Consider the following 17,006-nt stretch of genomic DNA (forward strand, 5'->3'; position numbering starts at 1 on the left):
TCGCTGAAGCTCAAACGTGCTGCGTAACGCGAGAATGAACCTCATTGGTTCTCGCTGAAGCTCAAACGTGATGCGTAACACGAGAATGAACCTCATTGGTTCTCGCTGAAGCTCAAACGTGATGCGTAACACGAGAATGAACCTCATTGGTTCTTGCTGAAGCTCAAACGTGCTGCGTAACACGAGAATGAACCTCATTGGTTCTCGCTGAAGCTCAAACGTGATAAGTAACACGAGAATGAACCTCATTGGTTCTCACTGAAGCTCAAACGTGCTGCGTAACACGAGAATGAACCTCATTGGTTCACACATATCAAGCGAACATGCTTGAGCTTCCATTTACCACAACTGATGTGTGAATTAAAGATTAAATTCAAACTTCAAGTCTTCATGAAATTTGGACTAAACTGCTCAATTCATATGTATTAGTTTAACAATCTCTTTATGAAGTTTTTGAAGCATTAAAGTGGTAATAGTGTGGCTGTCAACTGATGGACAGAAATTGCTCCTCTTCATTTGTGTTCTGAAGATGAACGAAGGTCTTACAGTTTTGAAACAACATGAGGATGAGGAATTAATGAAAGAATGTTAATTTTTTTAAAATACAAGAGCCAACATGTTTCGACCCAAATTGGCCCTGATGAAGACCAATTTGGGTCGAAACATGTTGGCTCTTGTATTTTAAAATGATTTAAGCCATACCAAATAAAGGCTTTTTAATTATTTCCTCATCCTTTACTTAACTGAGTGCCTTGGACCTGCCTTTTTTGCCATTCGTCTTTTCCCTTTCCCAAGAGCACCGATTACAGACTATTTAAACTCCACCAGAGCGCCGGGTTGAATCTGTTACAGTTCATGTTAATTTTTTTTGTTGGACCCTTGTCTATTACGTCTACTAATACTCTAATGAGAGTTATTTGACATGTAGTTGAAAAGTTACTCATAGTTAGTAGTGTCTAAAGTGATCTACGGACTAGACTATGGACTGTAGAAGTCTAACCGAACAAACACGCTGTGACTTAAGCTGATGATCAAGAATGGAGAGGCATCTTCTCATGACTCACATCAGACGCACCGCTCTGACCTTCACATGAAAAACATTGCCAGGGATGGGTGATTTTATGAGGTTGCTATGTTGCAGAAAAGTGGGAATGATTGTGAAAATAGTGAAAGCTGAGTTGCGCTATAAGAATAATAAAAGCTGCTCGGCAAGTGTTTGCAGAGACAGGTACAACACGTTAAAGTATCCTTGATGTGTACACTTGATAATCGTACATGTGAAGAAGGAATTATAGCTTTGCATACTCTGTATTTTGGTTGCTATGAAGCATCTTTCAAAACGAGGGCAGCATTGTCATTATGATTTCTAAAGGCAAACTGCAGGAGTTCGCATTTTTTATTTTCGCACCATTGAATGATGTGAATTTTCTGGTATTTATTTTGCTGCTTTTTGAAAGCAAATGAATCACTATTTTTAACATTATTGTTATTTTAAGTTTTAATAATGCAAAATAAATAAATAATAAAGAAAAATACGGACTTTTTTGACAGGCTGATAATGCATTTCCACATTTATCAAACAAAAAATCTTTTACTTTCATAATGCTATACACTGTAAACCCAAATGTTGTCATTAATAAAGACATTAAGTTATCGTTACTTGACAATACTTAAAATACCAATTTTTGGCATCAAAACTTAAACAGATGTGTTTAACTTACTCATTTGGCAGGAAAAATCTGTTTAATTAATGTTTTAAGTGCTATTAGGTCACAACTTTAATTTATTTAAATTGTTCACTTTGTCTCTGTTTAAAATGATTGGTCGTGCTTGAAACTCTGCTTTGACAACCGCGCTGATTGGTCGATGTAAGTGTTTTTTTTTTCCGTGCTGCTGAATTTGCATCCAGAGCTGCGAACCATCTGAGGCTGGGAGAAGAAAGATAAATAAAATAGGTAAAGTAAAATATACTATCATATTAATGTGTTTTTTTTTGTTTTTTGTTTTTGTGCTACATACACGTTTTATTGTAATGGTATTTTCCCGTTTTACTCCGGCAGCGGCACAAGTAACACTGGCTGTAAAGCAGGCAGAAAGTCATAGTGAAAGACTCAGTACAGCAACGTTATGCTGGTAAGTGGTTAATGGTGAAATATACGTGTATATTTTGCTTGGTTGCCTTTAAAGGTTTTTTTTTTTTTTTTTTTTAGAGTATTTTCTAGTTAAACACGCTTGAGTTTCTAACTTTCTGTACAAACATTTGAATTTCCCGCTGTATTTTTTTGTTTTCCTCCCTCAGCGGCACAAGCAGGCTGACGGTCATGAAGCAAGAGATCAGAGGGGGAGAGAGTAACGTTAAATAAAGGCCAACGGGGATTACGCTGGTAAGTTACTGTATAACACGCCTGTACATTTTAGTTTATTGTCTGTAAAATGTTTTATTTTATATGTATGGACAAGGTATAAATGCGTTTAAGTTAATATGCCGTTTCTATGATAACGTGTGGTCGGCCAACCGTCAAACCAAGCCAATATTTCACAGACTATTTTTTGTGTGTGTTAATTTACAATAAAAATGCTATTGTGGCTCTAACTTCGATTATAATTTACTCCCAAGCTCACAAAAATGTCCCTGGAATTTACACTTGTGTAATTTTTGAAGTCTTTTGGTGAAAATTGCGTTGCCGCGTGAATAAGTTACTGAGTTCATCGTTTTAAAAATATGGTCAGTCATGTTCTCAAGACTTTTTCCTGCCTAAAGAGAACAACGTGAGGCTAAAATGGACGAAATTGTGACATATTTACAGAAATGAGCCTATATTTTATTAGTTCTGTTGATGTAATGTGTCCCTGGTGCATAACATTATAATTATTAGGTTTTGTAATAGATTTTATTAAATGTATTAGATTTTTACATTTTGTAAATCTTTTCTTAAAGTGCTGTTAAAATATATATTTTCAAAATCTTTATTAAAAGTCTTCTTGAATGGTTTACTTTTGTTATTATAGTGGTTATAACAAAAATAGAGTTTAGATTAACGTTACCCATGAACCCCTCGTAATCAAAACAATCATGATATTTGTTAATCTCTTAAAAGGTTTGGTTCACCCAAAAATGAAATTTTGCTTTTGATTTAGGTGTACTCAGACTAGGTGCTCTGAACCAAGCACTTTTGACCCTTAAAGCCCAGTTCGTTTGAGTGTCACGTACTGTGCATTGCCAAGTGTCATTGCGCAGTTCCGTGCCTGGTTCGGAAACCACACTTAGTGTGAGTACTCTCTTACTCATCATCTCCTCAAGTCATATTAAATAAGTTTTTAGCTGAAACTGTTGTCTTGGGTGATTCATATAACCCAAGTCAATGCTAACATCCCTTCAAGAGTAAAAAAATATATATATACAAGCAAAACACAATTAATATTCTTGTCTCCTAACAATACATTGGTGTCTATATATAAAAAGGCATATATAATAAATAAAGCTTTTATTTTAAATGCTTTATTTTTTCAGGTAGGTCTAACATTCAGGTAAGAAAATGAATTGAAAAAATGCAAAGTGGCTAATTAAATTTAAAATAACATTGGATAATGTTTTTTGAAAAAAAAAAGTTTCATATAAAACCATTTAAGTTACACAAGTTGATCAGTCAAGAGCAGTGTGATCGTTTGTCTTGTAGTTTGACTTTGAATAACAAATAACTGCTGTCTCTTTAAGAACTGCCGCACTCATGGATCCTGAACACTGTTCCTGTTACTCATTCTTCATTTCTTCTTGAATTGTTTTCGAGTGTGTTTACATTAAAGCAGCACTAGGTAACTTTTCAACCTTCATAATATATTTTTTAAGACTCTTGTGATGATAAATCGACTTACAATAAGTTGAATGACACGTCTGCCATAGCCTGATGGGGTCTGTATCGTTTTTACTCGTACTTTTAAACTTCGGGTTTCGGGTAGTAACCCGAGAACAAAAAGAACTACAAAATTTGACTGCTTTACGGCATATTCGTCACTTCCACCAACACACACACTTCCTTACATTCGGACGTGCGAGCCCAACTTTGTTCGTCGGATAATATAGTCATGTCCGAAGCAGCAGAGACAAATAAGAAAGAAAAAGTTTTGTTGGAGGAAAGCAATAAGAGGAAACGAAAAAATGATGGTATTAAAGGCAGGACGAGGATCAACATGTAACCAGCGTTTGCTCGTCGGCGTGATCTGAAGGAGGCGTGCCTGACCGATGCTGTCCTGCTTGTTACGGTGATTACCTACCACTCAAACATTGTAGTATTGACATTGTGATATGTCAAACTGAAGTATCATATAGATTCTGTAAAACAGTAACCAATAGACTACTATAATGACACTGGCTTGTAAACGTGAGCATCGTGATTATTTGGCGTTTGAAAAAAATTAAAACCCATGAAATTATATTCATATGACATGCTGAAACATGCCACTGACTGTAACATTACCTGGGATGAAGACATTTCACACGCGCCGCCAGAAGAACACCTGCATGTGAACTCCTGCAGTGTTCAGGAGAACTGTTAGTGCTGCACCAACCCGCGGGACGCTTTTATGAAGTTTTTGGCCTGCACCGCACCGCACATGTATTTGACCAATAATAAGCTGGAAAAAGAAGAAAATATTTGCACTTGTATGTCAGAGGCGGCTTTATTACGGTATGTGTGTGCGCTCTTCAGATGTGAGCGCGAAATCTGCGGGGATTCGTAGAATTATGTGCAATCCCGCACGAAATTCAGACCGATCACACACACTAACGCGCTGTCGTCCAGCTAAGTCCTGCAGAACGCGCCTTCGTGTTCAGAGGGTTAACCGGCTGAATGAGAATATGCGGCTGCGCGTCAACTCGCTGTCGGTCAGAGAGGAGAGGAGAGGAGAGGGGAGCGCAGCTGGGATCGATACTGTAGAAACTGACCAGGCTATCGATATTTTTGACAACACTAGTTGCACTGTGCCGACCCAGGCTTTTTAAAAGTTAAATAAATCCACACTTCAGAGCGCCGCTTACCAGGCTTCCATGGCTAAAAGAACAAATCAGGTGGCCATGGAAACCAAAACTTGCGTTTGGAACCGAATTTTTTTTCTCTAAACGATTCCAATGGAATCGTTATTTTTTAAACGGTTCCAAGTTAGAACCGGTTCTCGATGCCCAACCCTATTCTTGAAGCATAGAAAATACATTTTGATCCAAAAATAACAAAAACTACGACTTTATTCAGCATTGTCTTCTCTTCCTTGTTTGTGTTCAATACTCAAATAAAGATTCAAACGGTTATGAATCAGTGATTTGGATCGCCAATGTCACGTGATTTTGGCAGTTTGGCATGCGATCCGAATCATGAATCAATAGACTGATTCTCAAACCTTTTGAATCTTTATTTGAGGATTGAACACAAACAAGGAAGAGAAGACAATGCTGAATAAAGTATTTTTTGTTATTTTTGGACCCTAATGTATTTTGGATGCTTCAAGAGACTCTAATTAACCCACTGATGTGTCATATGGACTACTGTGATGATGTTTTTATTCCCTTTCTGGACATGGACAGTATAGTGTGCATACACTTGCATACGCTTTCGGACTAAATATATAATATCTTAGCACAACTGTGTTCTGAAGATGAACAGAGGTCTTACGGGTGTGGAACAACATTAGGGAGAGTCATTAATGACATCAATTTCATTTTTGGTTGAACTAACCCTTTAAGAGAGGGAGGATGCATATGATGTATTGTTCATCAAATATGGTACTCGCTACTATCCTGAATGCTGCAACCTGTATAAAAAGGAAAGATTATTTTCACATGCACATCCTCAAATAGGAAACAATGACTTTTCACAGGTTCCCAAAAGTTGTATATTACGATCACACACCATACTGTTTTGAATGTGATCTGTACTGTTTGCAGAAGCTGTGGATTAAAGATAATAATGTCATAAATACGGTTTAGTTTTTTACATGTCGTCATGAGCAACAAATATTAATTGTGTTTTGCTTGTGGTTTTTTACTCTCGAATGGATGCTTAATATTGACTTGCACTATATGAACCACCATTTCAGTTAAACATCTTTAATATTCTACTATAAAATAAAAAAGTCACCTACATCTTGGTTGGCCTGAGGATGAGTTAATTAACTGCAAATTTTCATTTTTGGGCGAACTATCCTTTTAAAAGACAAATGTGTCCAAAAGACATCGTTTGATAACTAAAAATTGTATTATCATTTTTAACCTTTAACGTTTGTAATTTAAATATGTAGCATACTAACCTTTGTCAATTTTATGTTATAGGTTACCTGACAGAAGAAAATGTGGAATTGTAAATACTGCATTTTTAGCTCTGAAAAAAGAGGAGAAATTCTTAAACACTATCGTCTGAAGCATGGAGGCCATACAAAGATTGTCCCTTTTCCATGCCCACACCAGGACTGTCTTTGCACATTTCAGTCCATCAGTAATTTGCAAGTGCATCTTTCTAAAATCCATGCTAAAGAAGAACACAGTGAAAATGCAAGTAAAGTACCACCACTTGTATTTAAGTGTCAGCATTGCGAGTTTTCTGAACCCTGCACAGAAGCAGATTTTCTAAGACACTTGCGTAGTAGACATTTAAGAGCAAATGAGAACATCCTGTGTCCCTACAGAGGTTGCACATTTCAGACTCGTGTTTATGCAACATTCAATTCGCATAAAAGTAAGACGCATAGTGAAAATGACAGGAGGATGCTGAAGCCAGAAATAATGTCGGGTAATAGTGAGGGAAATGACATTGATGAACTTGAACTGGTTTCTTTGAATGAAGGTGACATTGAGGACAGTGAAGATCAGCTAAATAAGGAATCCTCAGATTTTGTGATTCAATTAGAGCACAATTTGGCTGGTATTTTTTTGAAGATGCAAAGCATTCTTCATATTCCAGCAAGTTCTGTTCAAAATATCATACAAGAATTAACTGAAATTCATAAGCTGTCTTTCCCGTTGATGCTTAAGTCAGTTTCAACTGTCCTGAGTAAACATTATCCAGATGTTGATGATTCCCTTGTTACAGAAGTGGTACACGCCGTTTCAGAAAGCAATGTATTTTCAAGGTGCTGTGACACAGGCGGGTGTTTGTCGACAATCAAAAAAAGGAACTCATTTGTGTTAAATGAATTTCCAGTGGTTATGCCCGTGGAATACATGCTCCCTGGGGGAGAGAAACCGTATGTGTATGTACCAATTCAGCCTGCCTTACAAACAATGCTCAATAAACCAGACATTTTGGATAAAGCACTTCCAGTGCATGAATGTGTATCAAATAGGTACAGTTCTTACCGTGATGGCGACTATTTTAAAGAGAACAGTCTTCTCAACGACGATGAATTTAAAATTGCGCTTGGACTCTATATTGATGATTTTGAGGTGGCCAATCCATTAGGAACATCCAGAGGCAAACACAAAATGTGTGCAGTGTACTGGGTGTTGGCAAACATAGATGCGAAGTACAGGTCAACTCTTCACTCAATACAACTTGCTCTTCTCTGTAATACTAGCACAGTAAAGGCATATGGCTACAAAGCAATTATGCAGCCACTTCTGCGAGACCTTGTCCATCTAGAGCAAACTGGGTTGTACATTGATCAGTTAGGTGCTACTGTAAAAGGCACTGTCTTGTATGTTTCAGCTGACAATCTGGGTGCACATTCTCTTGCAGGTTTTTTTGAGAGTTTTACTGTGGAGAGATTCTGCCGCTTTTGCATGGCTTCGAGAAATGAGACTCAGTACACTGAAGTTGGTACAGGAAACTTCGAACCACGGACTGTGGATATGCACAACAGGCACATTGAGGAGGTAAAGCAGGATCCCGCTTTGAGTAAATTGTATGGGGTGAAGGGAAGTTGCCCACTAACTGATGCTTTGCAGCATTTTCATGCAGTAACTGGCTACCCACCAGACATTTTGCATGACCTTTTCGAAGGTGTTGTGCCTGTTGAACTCTGTCTCTGTCTGTCAGATATGATAGAGAAGAAATACTTCTCTCTCGATTCAGTTAACCAAGCCATCAAGACTTTTGGCTACACTTTTTCTGACAAAACCAACCAACCACAGCCTATTCCAAAGGGTTTTGCAAGTAAAGGATCAATTGGTGGCAATGGCCACGAAAATTGGACTTTACTTAGGTTGCTCCCGCTTATCGTTGGGGATAATGTCCCAGAGGGAGAGAGCTCATGGGAAATTCTGATGCTTCTTAAGGACATAGTTGAATTGGCTGTTGCTTCGAAACATACAGATGAGTCTATTCATGACTTGGGTTGTAAAATAGCAGAACATCGAGAATTGTTGCAGTCAACATTTCCTGATTTCAGACTTAAACCAAAGCACCATTTCATGGAGCATTACCCCCAGCTTATCAAAGCCTTTGGTCCACTCTCTGATGTTTGGACAATGCGCTTTGAAGGCAAACATAAATTTTTCAAAAAGGTCATTCGTGAATCTCAAAACTTCAGAAATGTGGCACTAACATTGGCTGTCAAACATCAGAGAATGATGGCATACTATCTTGATTCAAGTTCATTTTTCAGGCCCCCAGTTGAAATGGAGAAAGTTAAAACTGCAATGGTTGCTTCATTTCCGGGCCACGTTCAACAGCAGTTTCATCAAATAGCACCTCAGCTGAATACTGTCCTTGTTGCATCCTCTGTGGTGGTAGAAGGAATCAAATACAATGCAGAAATGGTGATCTCTGCTGGTTCATGCTCTGGTCTTCCAGAATTCCAGCAAATATCACAGATTGTAGCAGTCAACTCAGAGATTTTGTTTGTCTGTAAAAAAATGTCAGCATGGTACATTGAGCATCTTCGGTCATATGAAATTTGCAGCAGCCATTTCTCAAATCTCTGTGTGGTTAAGGCGTCAGAGCTTAATGAGGTTTCTCCCCTTTCGGGTTACATTGTTAAGGGTAGGATGATGGTGACACCTAAACGTTTTATTTTTTGCTGAGTATGTTGTGTTAATGTTTGCTGAGTCCAAAAAACACATTTTTTTTATTTATGTATTTTTTTTGTACCTATTTTCCACAGTAGTCTGATTAGTTCCAGTGGAGTATTGCAGTTGTCTGAAGACAGTGGCCAAACTTCATGGTATTTATGGTCATGCCAACATTTTTAATTTGATGCAAGATAATTGTATTGACTTGACTGGTTGTATTGATTATTGATTAGCATGTTTACATTTGCTGTTCAGATGGGTTCTCATGAGAAGATGCTCTTGAGAGTTATCCTATGTGAAGGAGATATAAGGAAAATCACCCTTTCAAAGAAACCAGCTTCAATTGATGACTTGGTTGCATCACTCAAAGAAAGTTTAAATGTTAATTTTAATTTTTCTCTTCAATATGAAGATCAAGACTTTGACAATGCACTTTGCAATTTATCGGACATTTCAGCACTTCAAGACCGAGCAACAGTGAAAATAATTCCTTTACTCGAACTTGCACCAGTTGATGTGGTGGAAACACTTAATGACTCAGGAAGCACAGCAGAAACAGAAATTCCCTTTACTTTAACACAGGAGAGACAGACGCACTGGCCAAATGACTTTGTTGTTCCTAGCTTTTCAGTGGATGTTGAATATCGTCTGCGGCAGGGCAACTTGAAATACCTCAACGATGGCACTTTCCTCAAACCGTCTAGGGACCTTAAACATCAAATCCTTGAAAAATTGGCTGAAAGCATTTTTGCATTTAAAGCCTATCCAGATGACAAAGATTATGAACAAGTAGCATCCTCCCTGGTAAAACAGCATCCATGTCTGCAGGAAAGTGGTTCACGATCTGGCTGGGGAGGCTGGAAAAACAGCCTAAAATTCAAAATGGGGAATTTTAGAACCAAAATGCGAAAGTTGGGAGTTCCTGATGTAACAGCAAATGCAGGAAAGCGTGGTGCTAACAACCCAGAAGGAGAGCCATCACGGAAAAACATAAAAAAACCCAAGAAATGTGAACTAAATTTCCTACCCAACTATCCTGAAGGACATGATGATGCCAGCCTTGAGAGTGCTCGTAAAGAACTGGAAGAAGAAATGAAGAAGAGAGCACCCAGTGCTTTTGTATTGTCACAAAAAATGGACTTGACGTTTGCATTAAGGCGCAAAGAGATGGTTATGTCAGCGCCTGCGATCACCAATGTACTCGACCGCTGGCCAGCTCTGTTCCGTGAGGCACAGGTAATTTCCTATTTATTTGTGTTTTGTTTGTCATATAATAATTTGCTTTTCCCTTTTTTATGAGAAGGCTTATGAATACTTAAGTTATGACAAAGCAACCCCTAAATGAATAGTGTAAATTAAGGTGGAGAAAAAAAAACACCTGGAAAAAAAGCAAAATGAAAAAGCTGAAAAAATCTGAGCTTATAACATAAGATTAGTCCGAAAAAGAAGTTAAAAAATATCTGATGAGCTAAAATGAAAATGTTAATTTATTGGGGTAGTTCAAGGTTAAAAGGTAGTTCGCCCAAACATTTTAATTTACTCATCCTCAAGCCATTCAAGAGTGTTTTTTGTGTGTTTTTGAGTGTTTGAGTGTTTTGTTTTTTATTGTATAGTACAACATTGAAAAAAGATTTTAAGTCAATGATAACTATCCCTTTGTATAAAAAATAAAATACAAGCAAAAGTAAGACGTTTGTGTGAATGATCTCAAACATTGAAAATTGACTTCACAGATTCCCAACATTTGATATATCATTAACATAGTTCTTAAGACTGTTATTAATGTATTTGCAGAGGCTGTGTGGATTAAAGGTATCGATGTTGTAAATACTAATTGTTTTGCTTGTATGTTTTTTTTAATCATTATTAAAGGGACTGTTACCATTGGCTTGCATTATATTAATTACTAAAGACCACAGTTTCAGTAAAAAATGTCCTACTAAATAAATAAAAAATTGGATGATCTGACAGTAAATCAACAGCAAAATTTTATTTTTGGGTGAATTACTTGAATATCGATTTTCATTTAAGGTCAACAAATTTTAGACTGAGATGAATCTATTTGTGTTATTTAATGTTATCTTGAAATATAATCAAGCATATCTTTTCTACATGCTATTACCTGCCCCTTCTTACAATGTTTTTTCAGATCTACATGGAGTTTAACAGAATTGCTGGTAAGAACCTGAAAAAGGAATTTTACGAGACCCTTGATCGACACAGTGCATGCCTTTTGGACATTTTCAGAGCCAAAAAGGGAGTTGCTGGTCAGCTCTTGATGAACCTTCTGAAGCAAACAAAGGTTAGTTAGAAGTCCCAATAATTTACCAGAGATATATAAATATATTACAAGAAAGTACATGTATCAAAGGGTTAGTTCACCCAAAAATTAAAATAATGTAATTTATTACTCACCCTAATGCTGTTCCACACCTGTAAGATCTCTGTTCATCTTCGGAGCACAGTTTAAGATATTTGATATTAAGTCCAAGAGAATTCTGTCCCTCCATTGAAAATGTATGTATGGTATACTGGCCATGTCCAGAAGGACCAGAAAGGTAACATATATATAAAATAATAAAAACATCATCAAAGTAGTCCATATGTGACATCAGTGGGTTAATTAGAATCTCTTGAAGCATCAAAAATAAATTTTGGTCCAAAAATAACAAAAACTATGATTTTATTCAGCATTATCTTCTCTTCCAGGTCTGTAATCCGCGAATAGGACTGAGCAAAAAAAAAAGCAAGTCTTCCTCTGTCGAAATCCTTAGACATGTTTGCGAATGTTGTTTTGTCTACAGCATGCTTATCCCTCAGACTATAAACAAAGCTCTGTTGCACCAAATAAAATGTCAGCAGCGTCACTATGGAGTCGTGATCGCGGATTGAAAACAAACCCAGAAACAGAAGACAATGCTGAATAAAGTCGTAGTTTTTGTTATTTTTGGACCAAAATGTATTTTTGATGCTTCAAGAGACTCTAATTAACCCACTGATGTCTCGTATGGACTACTTTGATGTTATTACCTTTCTGATAATAAACTGGACACAGACAGTATACCGTACATACATTTTCAATGGAGGGACAGAAATCTCTCGGACTAAATAAAAAATATCTTAAACTGTGTTCCGAAGATGAACGAAGGTCTTAAAGGTGTGGAACAACATTAGGGCGAGTCATTAACAACATCAATTTCATTTTGGGGTGAACTTACAAGGATTTGGAGTTGGAGATGGATTTAATATATAATTTTTTATTTTTTTATTTCCACTCAAGTTGTCAGAGCCAACTGAGGTTCGAACTCTACTGCTTCAAGGACTACCTCTCGTGTTTGGAGATGACTCCCCTGCTTTCTTTAGGACATGCTTGGTAAGTGTTCCTAGTAGAAAGTAATTTCCAAAAGACAGTCACACTGACTAACACATACATGTTCACATTCCATCATTCACACTCACTATATCAATTTTAATCTAAAGGGTTAGTTCACCCAAAAATTTGAATATTGTAATTTATTACTCATCCTTATGTCGTTCAACATCTGTAAGACCTTTGTTTGTCTTCGTAACACAAATTAAGATTTTTTTAGGGATGCACCGAAATAAAAATTATTGGCCGAAACCGAAAACTGAAAAAGAGGAAACCAAGACCGAAACACCGAAAGAAATTATGCCAATTATTAGTAATTGTAACCAACAGTAACGATTGCATTTATGGCCGTGACTGTGTAACTTTACTAAAAATCAAGGCATTGGAATTGCATAAATTAATACTAAAGTTTCAAATAATAAATCAATTACAAATGATGCATACATGTATTTAGCACATTGCAAAAATGCACAGTATAAAATAAAATTTAAACTAAAATGTTTAATTTGACCTCACTCATGTGTACATTAAATAATAATGCACAGGCCTACTGGCCTGCAGAAAGGTACAGAAATGTAATAAAGTAATCAAATGTAAAATAATTGCATATTTAACAGTTTAAATTAAAGATTAATCCTTATTAAACTTACAAAAGCTATTTAATCAAGAGCAGTGAGTGATGTCTTCTGTTTAACATTAAACAGTGCAGTAAAGGCTACTGCCCCTTTAAGACCTAATACACATTTATGTGTCGTCTTCAAGCGGCAACCTCCCGCGATCTCTCTTGAAGCCAATACGGAAGTAATGTAAACTGCAATTCCTCAACTGGCCACTAGGGTTAGCCACAACAGGCTCCAGAAGGAGCAGAATCTCATTGAGCCCCATGTTAAAATTCTCAACTTTAAAGCAGAAAAAAAACATGTTTACAGCCTGGTACAAACTGTGGTTTTGACTTATATGGCTAATTTTGATTTTCATGACAACTCTGAGGGGGGTGAATTTTTTTATAACTCATTCGTTTACGTTATAAAAAAGCCTTAAGGTTCTGCATAATTAAGGGCGTGGTTACAAGTGGATAGCCTTTATCTGCCGTCTGTAGTCATTGCGTCACCTCAGTTCTGCGCACATCCCGCCTTTTTGCCCATTTTCTGTTATCGGGGAGTGACACGTGATGACTCGCTCACAAGATGGCGACGCCCAGCTCGCCCATACTTTAAGCTTCAGAACGGCTTATCAGAATCCTATGGGTGACGTCACGGACACTACGTCCATTTTTTTTTTACAGTCTATGGTCGTCTTTCTCGACTGTATAAAGTTCTCTTAAAGGGATACTTCACCGCTTTTTCATATTAAACTATGTTATTCCCTTAACTAAGCTGAGTTCACACACACCTCTCCCATCTGAGTGTGTGCACTTAATCGCTATGACGCGCGGTGACGGTCTGATAGCATTTAGCTTAGCCCACTAAGCCCAGTTCATTAACTACGGTACCAAACAGAGATCAAGTTAGAAGCGACCAAACACCTCCACGTTCTCGCTATTTAAATACAGTTACACCAATAGTTGAACGATCTAGTATGGTGACATAAAATAAAACGTGGCGCTTTTCTAAGCGGATTAAAAAGGAGAACTGTAATGTATGGCAGAATAGCACTTCTGAGAGTACTTCGACTCAGCGTAGTAAAAAGTCCCGCCTGAAAAATCCTTCTCCACATCTCCCCTCCCTCTCTCATATCTGCCAATAGCTCTCAGATGATGCACAGAGACAGATCTTTTCACAGCGCGCGCAAGTTCTCATTCGCATCTTCTGGCTCCACACGTGGGTTATGACTGCAAAAACAACTGGTCATATTTGAACATACGGCAGCACTCGCATGCACTGAACAAAGTTTACAAAGAGAGGCGGTTTTGCCCGTTTTTCTTTTATTATCGCTGTTGTAGTGTATCACTGAGGAGCCAGCACGTGTATTCATCGACAGAAACATAAACAAAGCATTATTTTCAAGTTACAACCCATATTAAAGATGCGTCATCAGATGTGAGATGAAGTACATACGTCCACACCGCAGATGTCGCTTTAGACAAGCACGTGCAGGTTGCGGTTTCTGTTTGAGTCATCACAACATTTCGCCCGTATTGTTTCGGAGAAAAAAAAGTATTGGCCGAAAACCGAAAATGCGCTTTTGGGCCATTTTCGGCCAAAACTATTCGGTGGCCAAAAATTTGGTGCATCCCTAATATTTTTTATAAAATCCATGAGGTGCCTGTCAATCCATAGTGATCCAACGCAACTATCACTTTCAATTTTCAGAAAGGCAAGAAAGACATCATTAAAGGTATAGTTTACCCAAAAATCTTATTCTGTATACATTCCTTTGTACTGCTGATTCCGATTTGGGCCACCACTGACTTCCATAAAAATACTAGTGGTGGCCCAAATCGGCCTGATTACAAACTTTTATCAAATTGTCTCCCTTTGCATTCATTAGATGTATACAGAGTTAGATTTTTGGGTGAACTATCCCTTTAATGATGTCCTTCTTTCCTTTCTGGACATTAAAAGTGAACAGTACGTTGGATCACTATGGAGGAACGTATACCTCTTGGATTTCATTTAAAAACATCTTAATTTGTGTTACGAAGGTCTTACGTATGTGGAACGACATGAGGGTGAGGGTAATAAATGACGATTTTCATTTTTGGGTGAACTAACACTTAAATGTGTATAAGCTTGCATGCATGTGAATTAATTTTAATTATCTTCACTAGATATCCAATGATCGCAGCGTGAATCTTGACATGCCAGTGGGGATTGTAATAGTTGAGGATGGGATGACTCTTCAGCCCCTCAACTCTCTGCATTTGTCTCCCTCCTCATTTGGGATAGTAATTGAGGGAAAGGTGGTGATGGACAATCTACACAACCTTCCTGAGTCAATGTGCCTTTTGTTTGGATTAATCTATGCATTACACTTGAATTATCCAAAGTCACTGAAGTACACTTTTGAATTTATTCAACGCATTCTCCTTTCCATGGGGCAGAAAGACCTGCAGCCTAAAATACAATCCTTGGCTAACCAGCTGTTTGGTTAAACATGAGAAAACAAGATCAGCACATAACAATGCATTTTTATTTTTTATTTATTATGTTAAGATATGTCATTGGGGTCTAAGGGTTTTGTGCTTTTCCTGTAAGATAAGAAGCAACCCCTAAGACCTTCACTACCACAGGATAAACGCCTTTTCTTGCAGGGGGTATAGGATAGTTGCATTTTATGACAGGACACTCAAAATTGTCTCACGATTCTGTGGAACGACCGCAAATCTGTGGTATTTATAACACATTGCAACTGGCCCATTTTGTACCAAAAATATAGTTTACAGTTTTGTTGTTCATGTGTCTTTTAAAAATATGAGTTGATGTGATCTTACTGTTAAAATTTAAAATGTGAGCTTACTGTTAAAAATGAGCTGATTAATTTGTTTGTTTTTTAAAAATGTGAGCTTACTGTTAAAAATGAGCTGATGATTTTGTTTGTCTTTTAAAAATGTGAGCTTACTGTTAAAAATGAGCTGATTAATTTGTTTGTTTTTTTTAAAAATGTGAGCTTACTGTTAAAAATGAGCTGATGATTTTGTTTGTCTTTTAAAAATGTGAGCTTACTGTTAAAAATGAGCTGATTAATTTGTTTGTTTTTTTTAAAAATGTGAGCTTACTGTTAAAAATGAGCTGATTAATTTGTTTGTTTTTTTTAAAAATGTGAGCTTACTGTTAAAAATGAGCTGATGATTTTGTTTGTCTTTTAAAAATGTGAGCTTACTGTTAAAAATGAGCTGATTAATTTGTTTGTTTTTTTTAAAAATGTGAGCTTACTGTTAAAAATGAGCTGATGATTTTGTTTGTCTTTTAAAAATGTGAGCTTACTGTTAAAAATGAGCTGATTAATTTGTTTGTTTTTTAAAAATGTGAGCTTACTGTTAAAAATGAGCTGATGATTTTGTTTGTCTGTTTAAAATGAGGGCTTATTGTTTAAAATAAGCTATGACTTTGTTTAAAATGAGATCTTATTGTTTAAATTGAGCTATGATTTTGTTTGTCTTTTAAAAATTTGAGCTTACTGTTAAAAAAACATAGCCTACTGTTTAAAATGGGAGCTTTTACTGTTAAAAATTAGCTTATTTTTTGTTTTATGTAAATGAGCTTACTGTTTTGTGACTTAAAATATGAGATTACTGTTATGAGCAATGTTACCATTATTTATATGTAGTATAAACCTAATAAAGTGGTTGTTGTGAAAAACAATGCTTGTTTTAATGATTTAATGATCAATTCCCCATTACTCAAATGAGGCAATAATTTTCCTCAAATCATTTGAGTTTAGTCTGTTTGCCTTTTTAAGTTATCAGTACTTAAACATGTATGTTAATTCAACAAAGAGACCACATTAGATCAACTCAATTGATTGAGTTGCCAGTTTCCTCATTACTCAAATGAATTGAGGGAATCACTTTCCTCAAATCATTTGAGTAGTCTCAACTTATTAGGGTTTACAGTGTACTTGAGGGAGTGACGGCAATTTTGACATCATTCTCTCTTCTGACTGCTCTATTTTCTGCCTATTTTTCCCCCTCTGTTGAAA

The 17,006-nt window shown here is 36.7% G+C and overlaps 2 protein-coding genes across 4 annotated transcripts in view; one reads left to right on the forward strand and one right to left on the reverse strand.

Annotated features, from left to right (window-relative positions):
* crybb3 (crystallin, beta B3) overlaps nucleotides 1-17,006 on the reverse strand; it is a 783,391-nt gene that overhangs the window by 359,853 nt on the left and 406,532 nt on the right. The window lies entirely within an intron of this gene.
* On the forward strand, nucleotides 1,739-16,804 carry LOC137071530 (sterile alpha motif domain-containing protein 3-like). 2 transcript variants are annotated; one of them, XM_067439622.1, is made up of 7 exons: nucleotides 1,739-2,384; nucleotides 6,320-7,858; nucleotides 9,088-9,147; nucleotides 9,229-10,231; nucleotides 11,145-11,297; nucleotides 12,276-12,368; nucleotides 15,136-16,804. In XM_067439622.1, exons 2-7 carry the CDS (start codon nucleotides 7,683-7,685, stop codon nucleotides 15,457-15,459), a joined length of 1,809 nt encoding a protein of 602 aa, XP_067295723.1. In that variant the 5' UTR covers nucleotides 1,739-2,384; nucleotides 6,320-7,682; the 3' UTR covers nucleotides 15,460-16,804. The 2 variants fall into 2 exon arrangements, with proteins under 2 accessions (XP_067295723.1, XP_067295724.1); XM_067439623.1 differs by having other exon boundaries at nucleotides 9,251-10,231.

Source organism: Pseudorasbora parva, chromosome 3 (assembly GCF_024679245.1).
Source record: "Pseudorasbora parva isolate DD20220531a chromosome 3, ASM2467924v1, whole genome shotgun sequence".
NCBI classification, from domain to species: domain Eukaryota; kingdom Metazoa; phylum Chordata; class Actinopteri; order Cypriniformes; family Gobionidae; genus Pseudorasbora; species Pseudorasbora parva.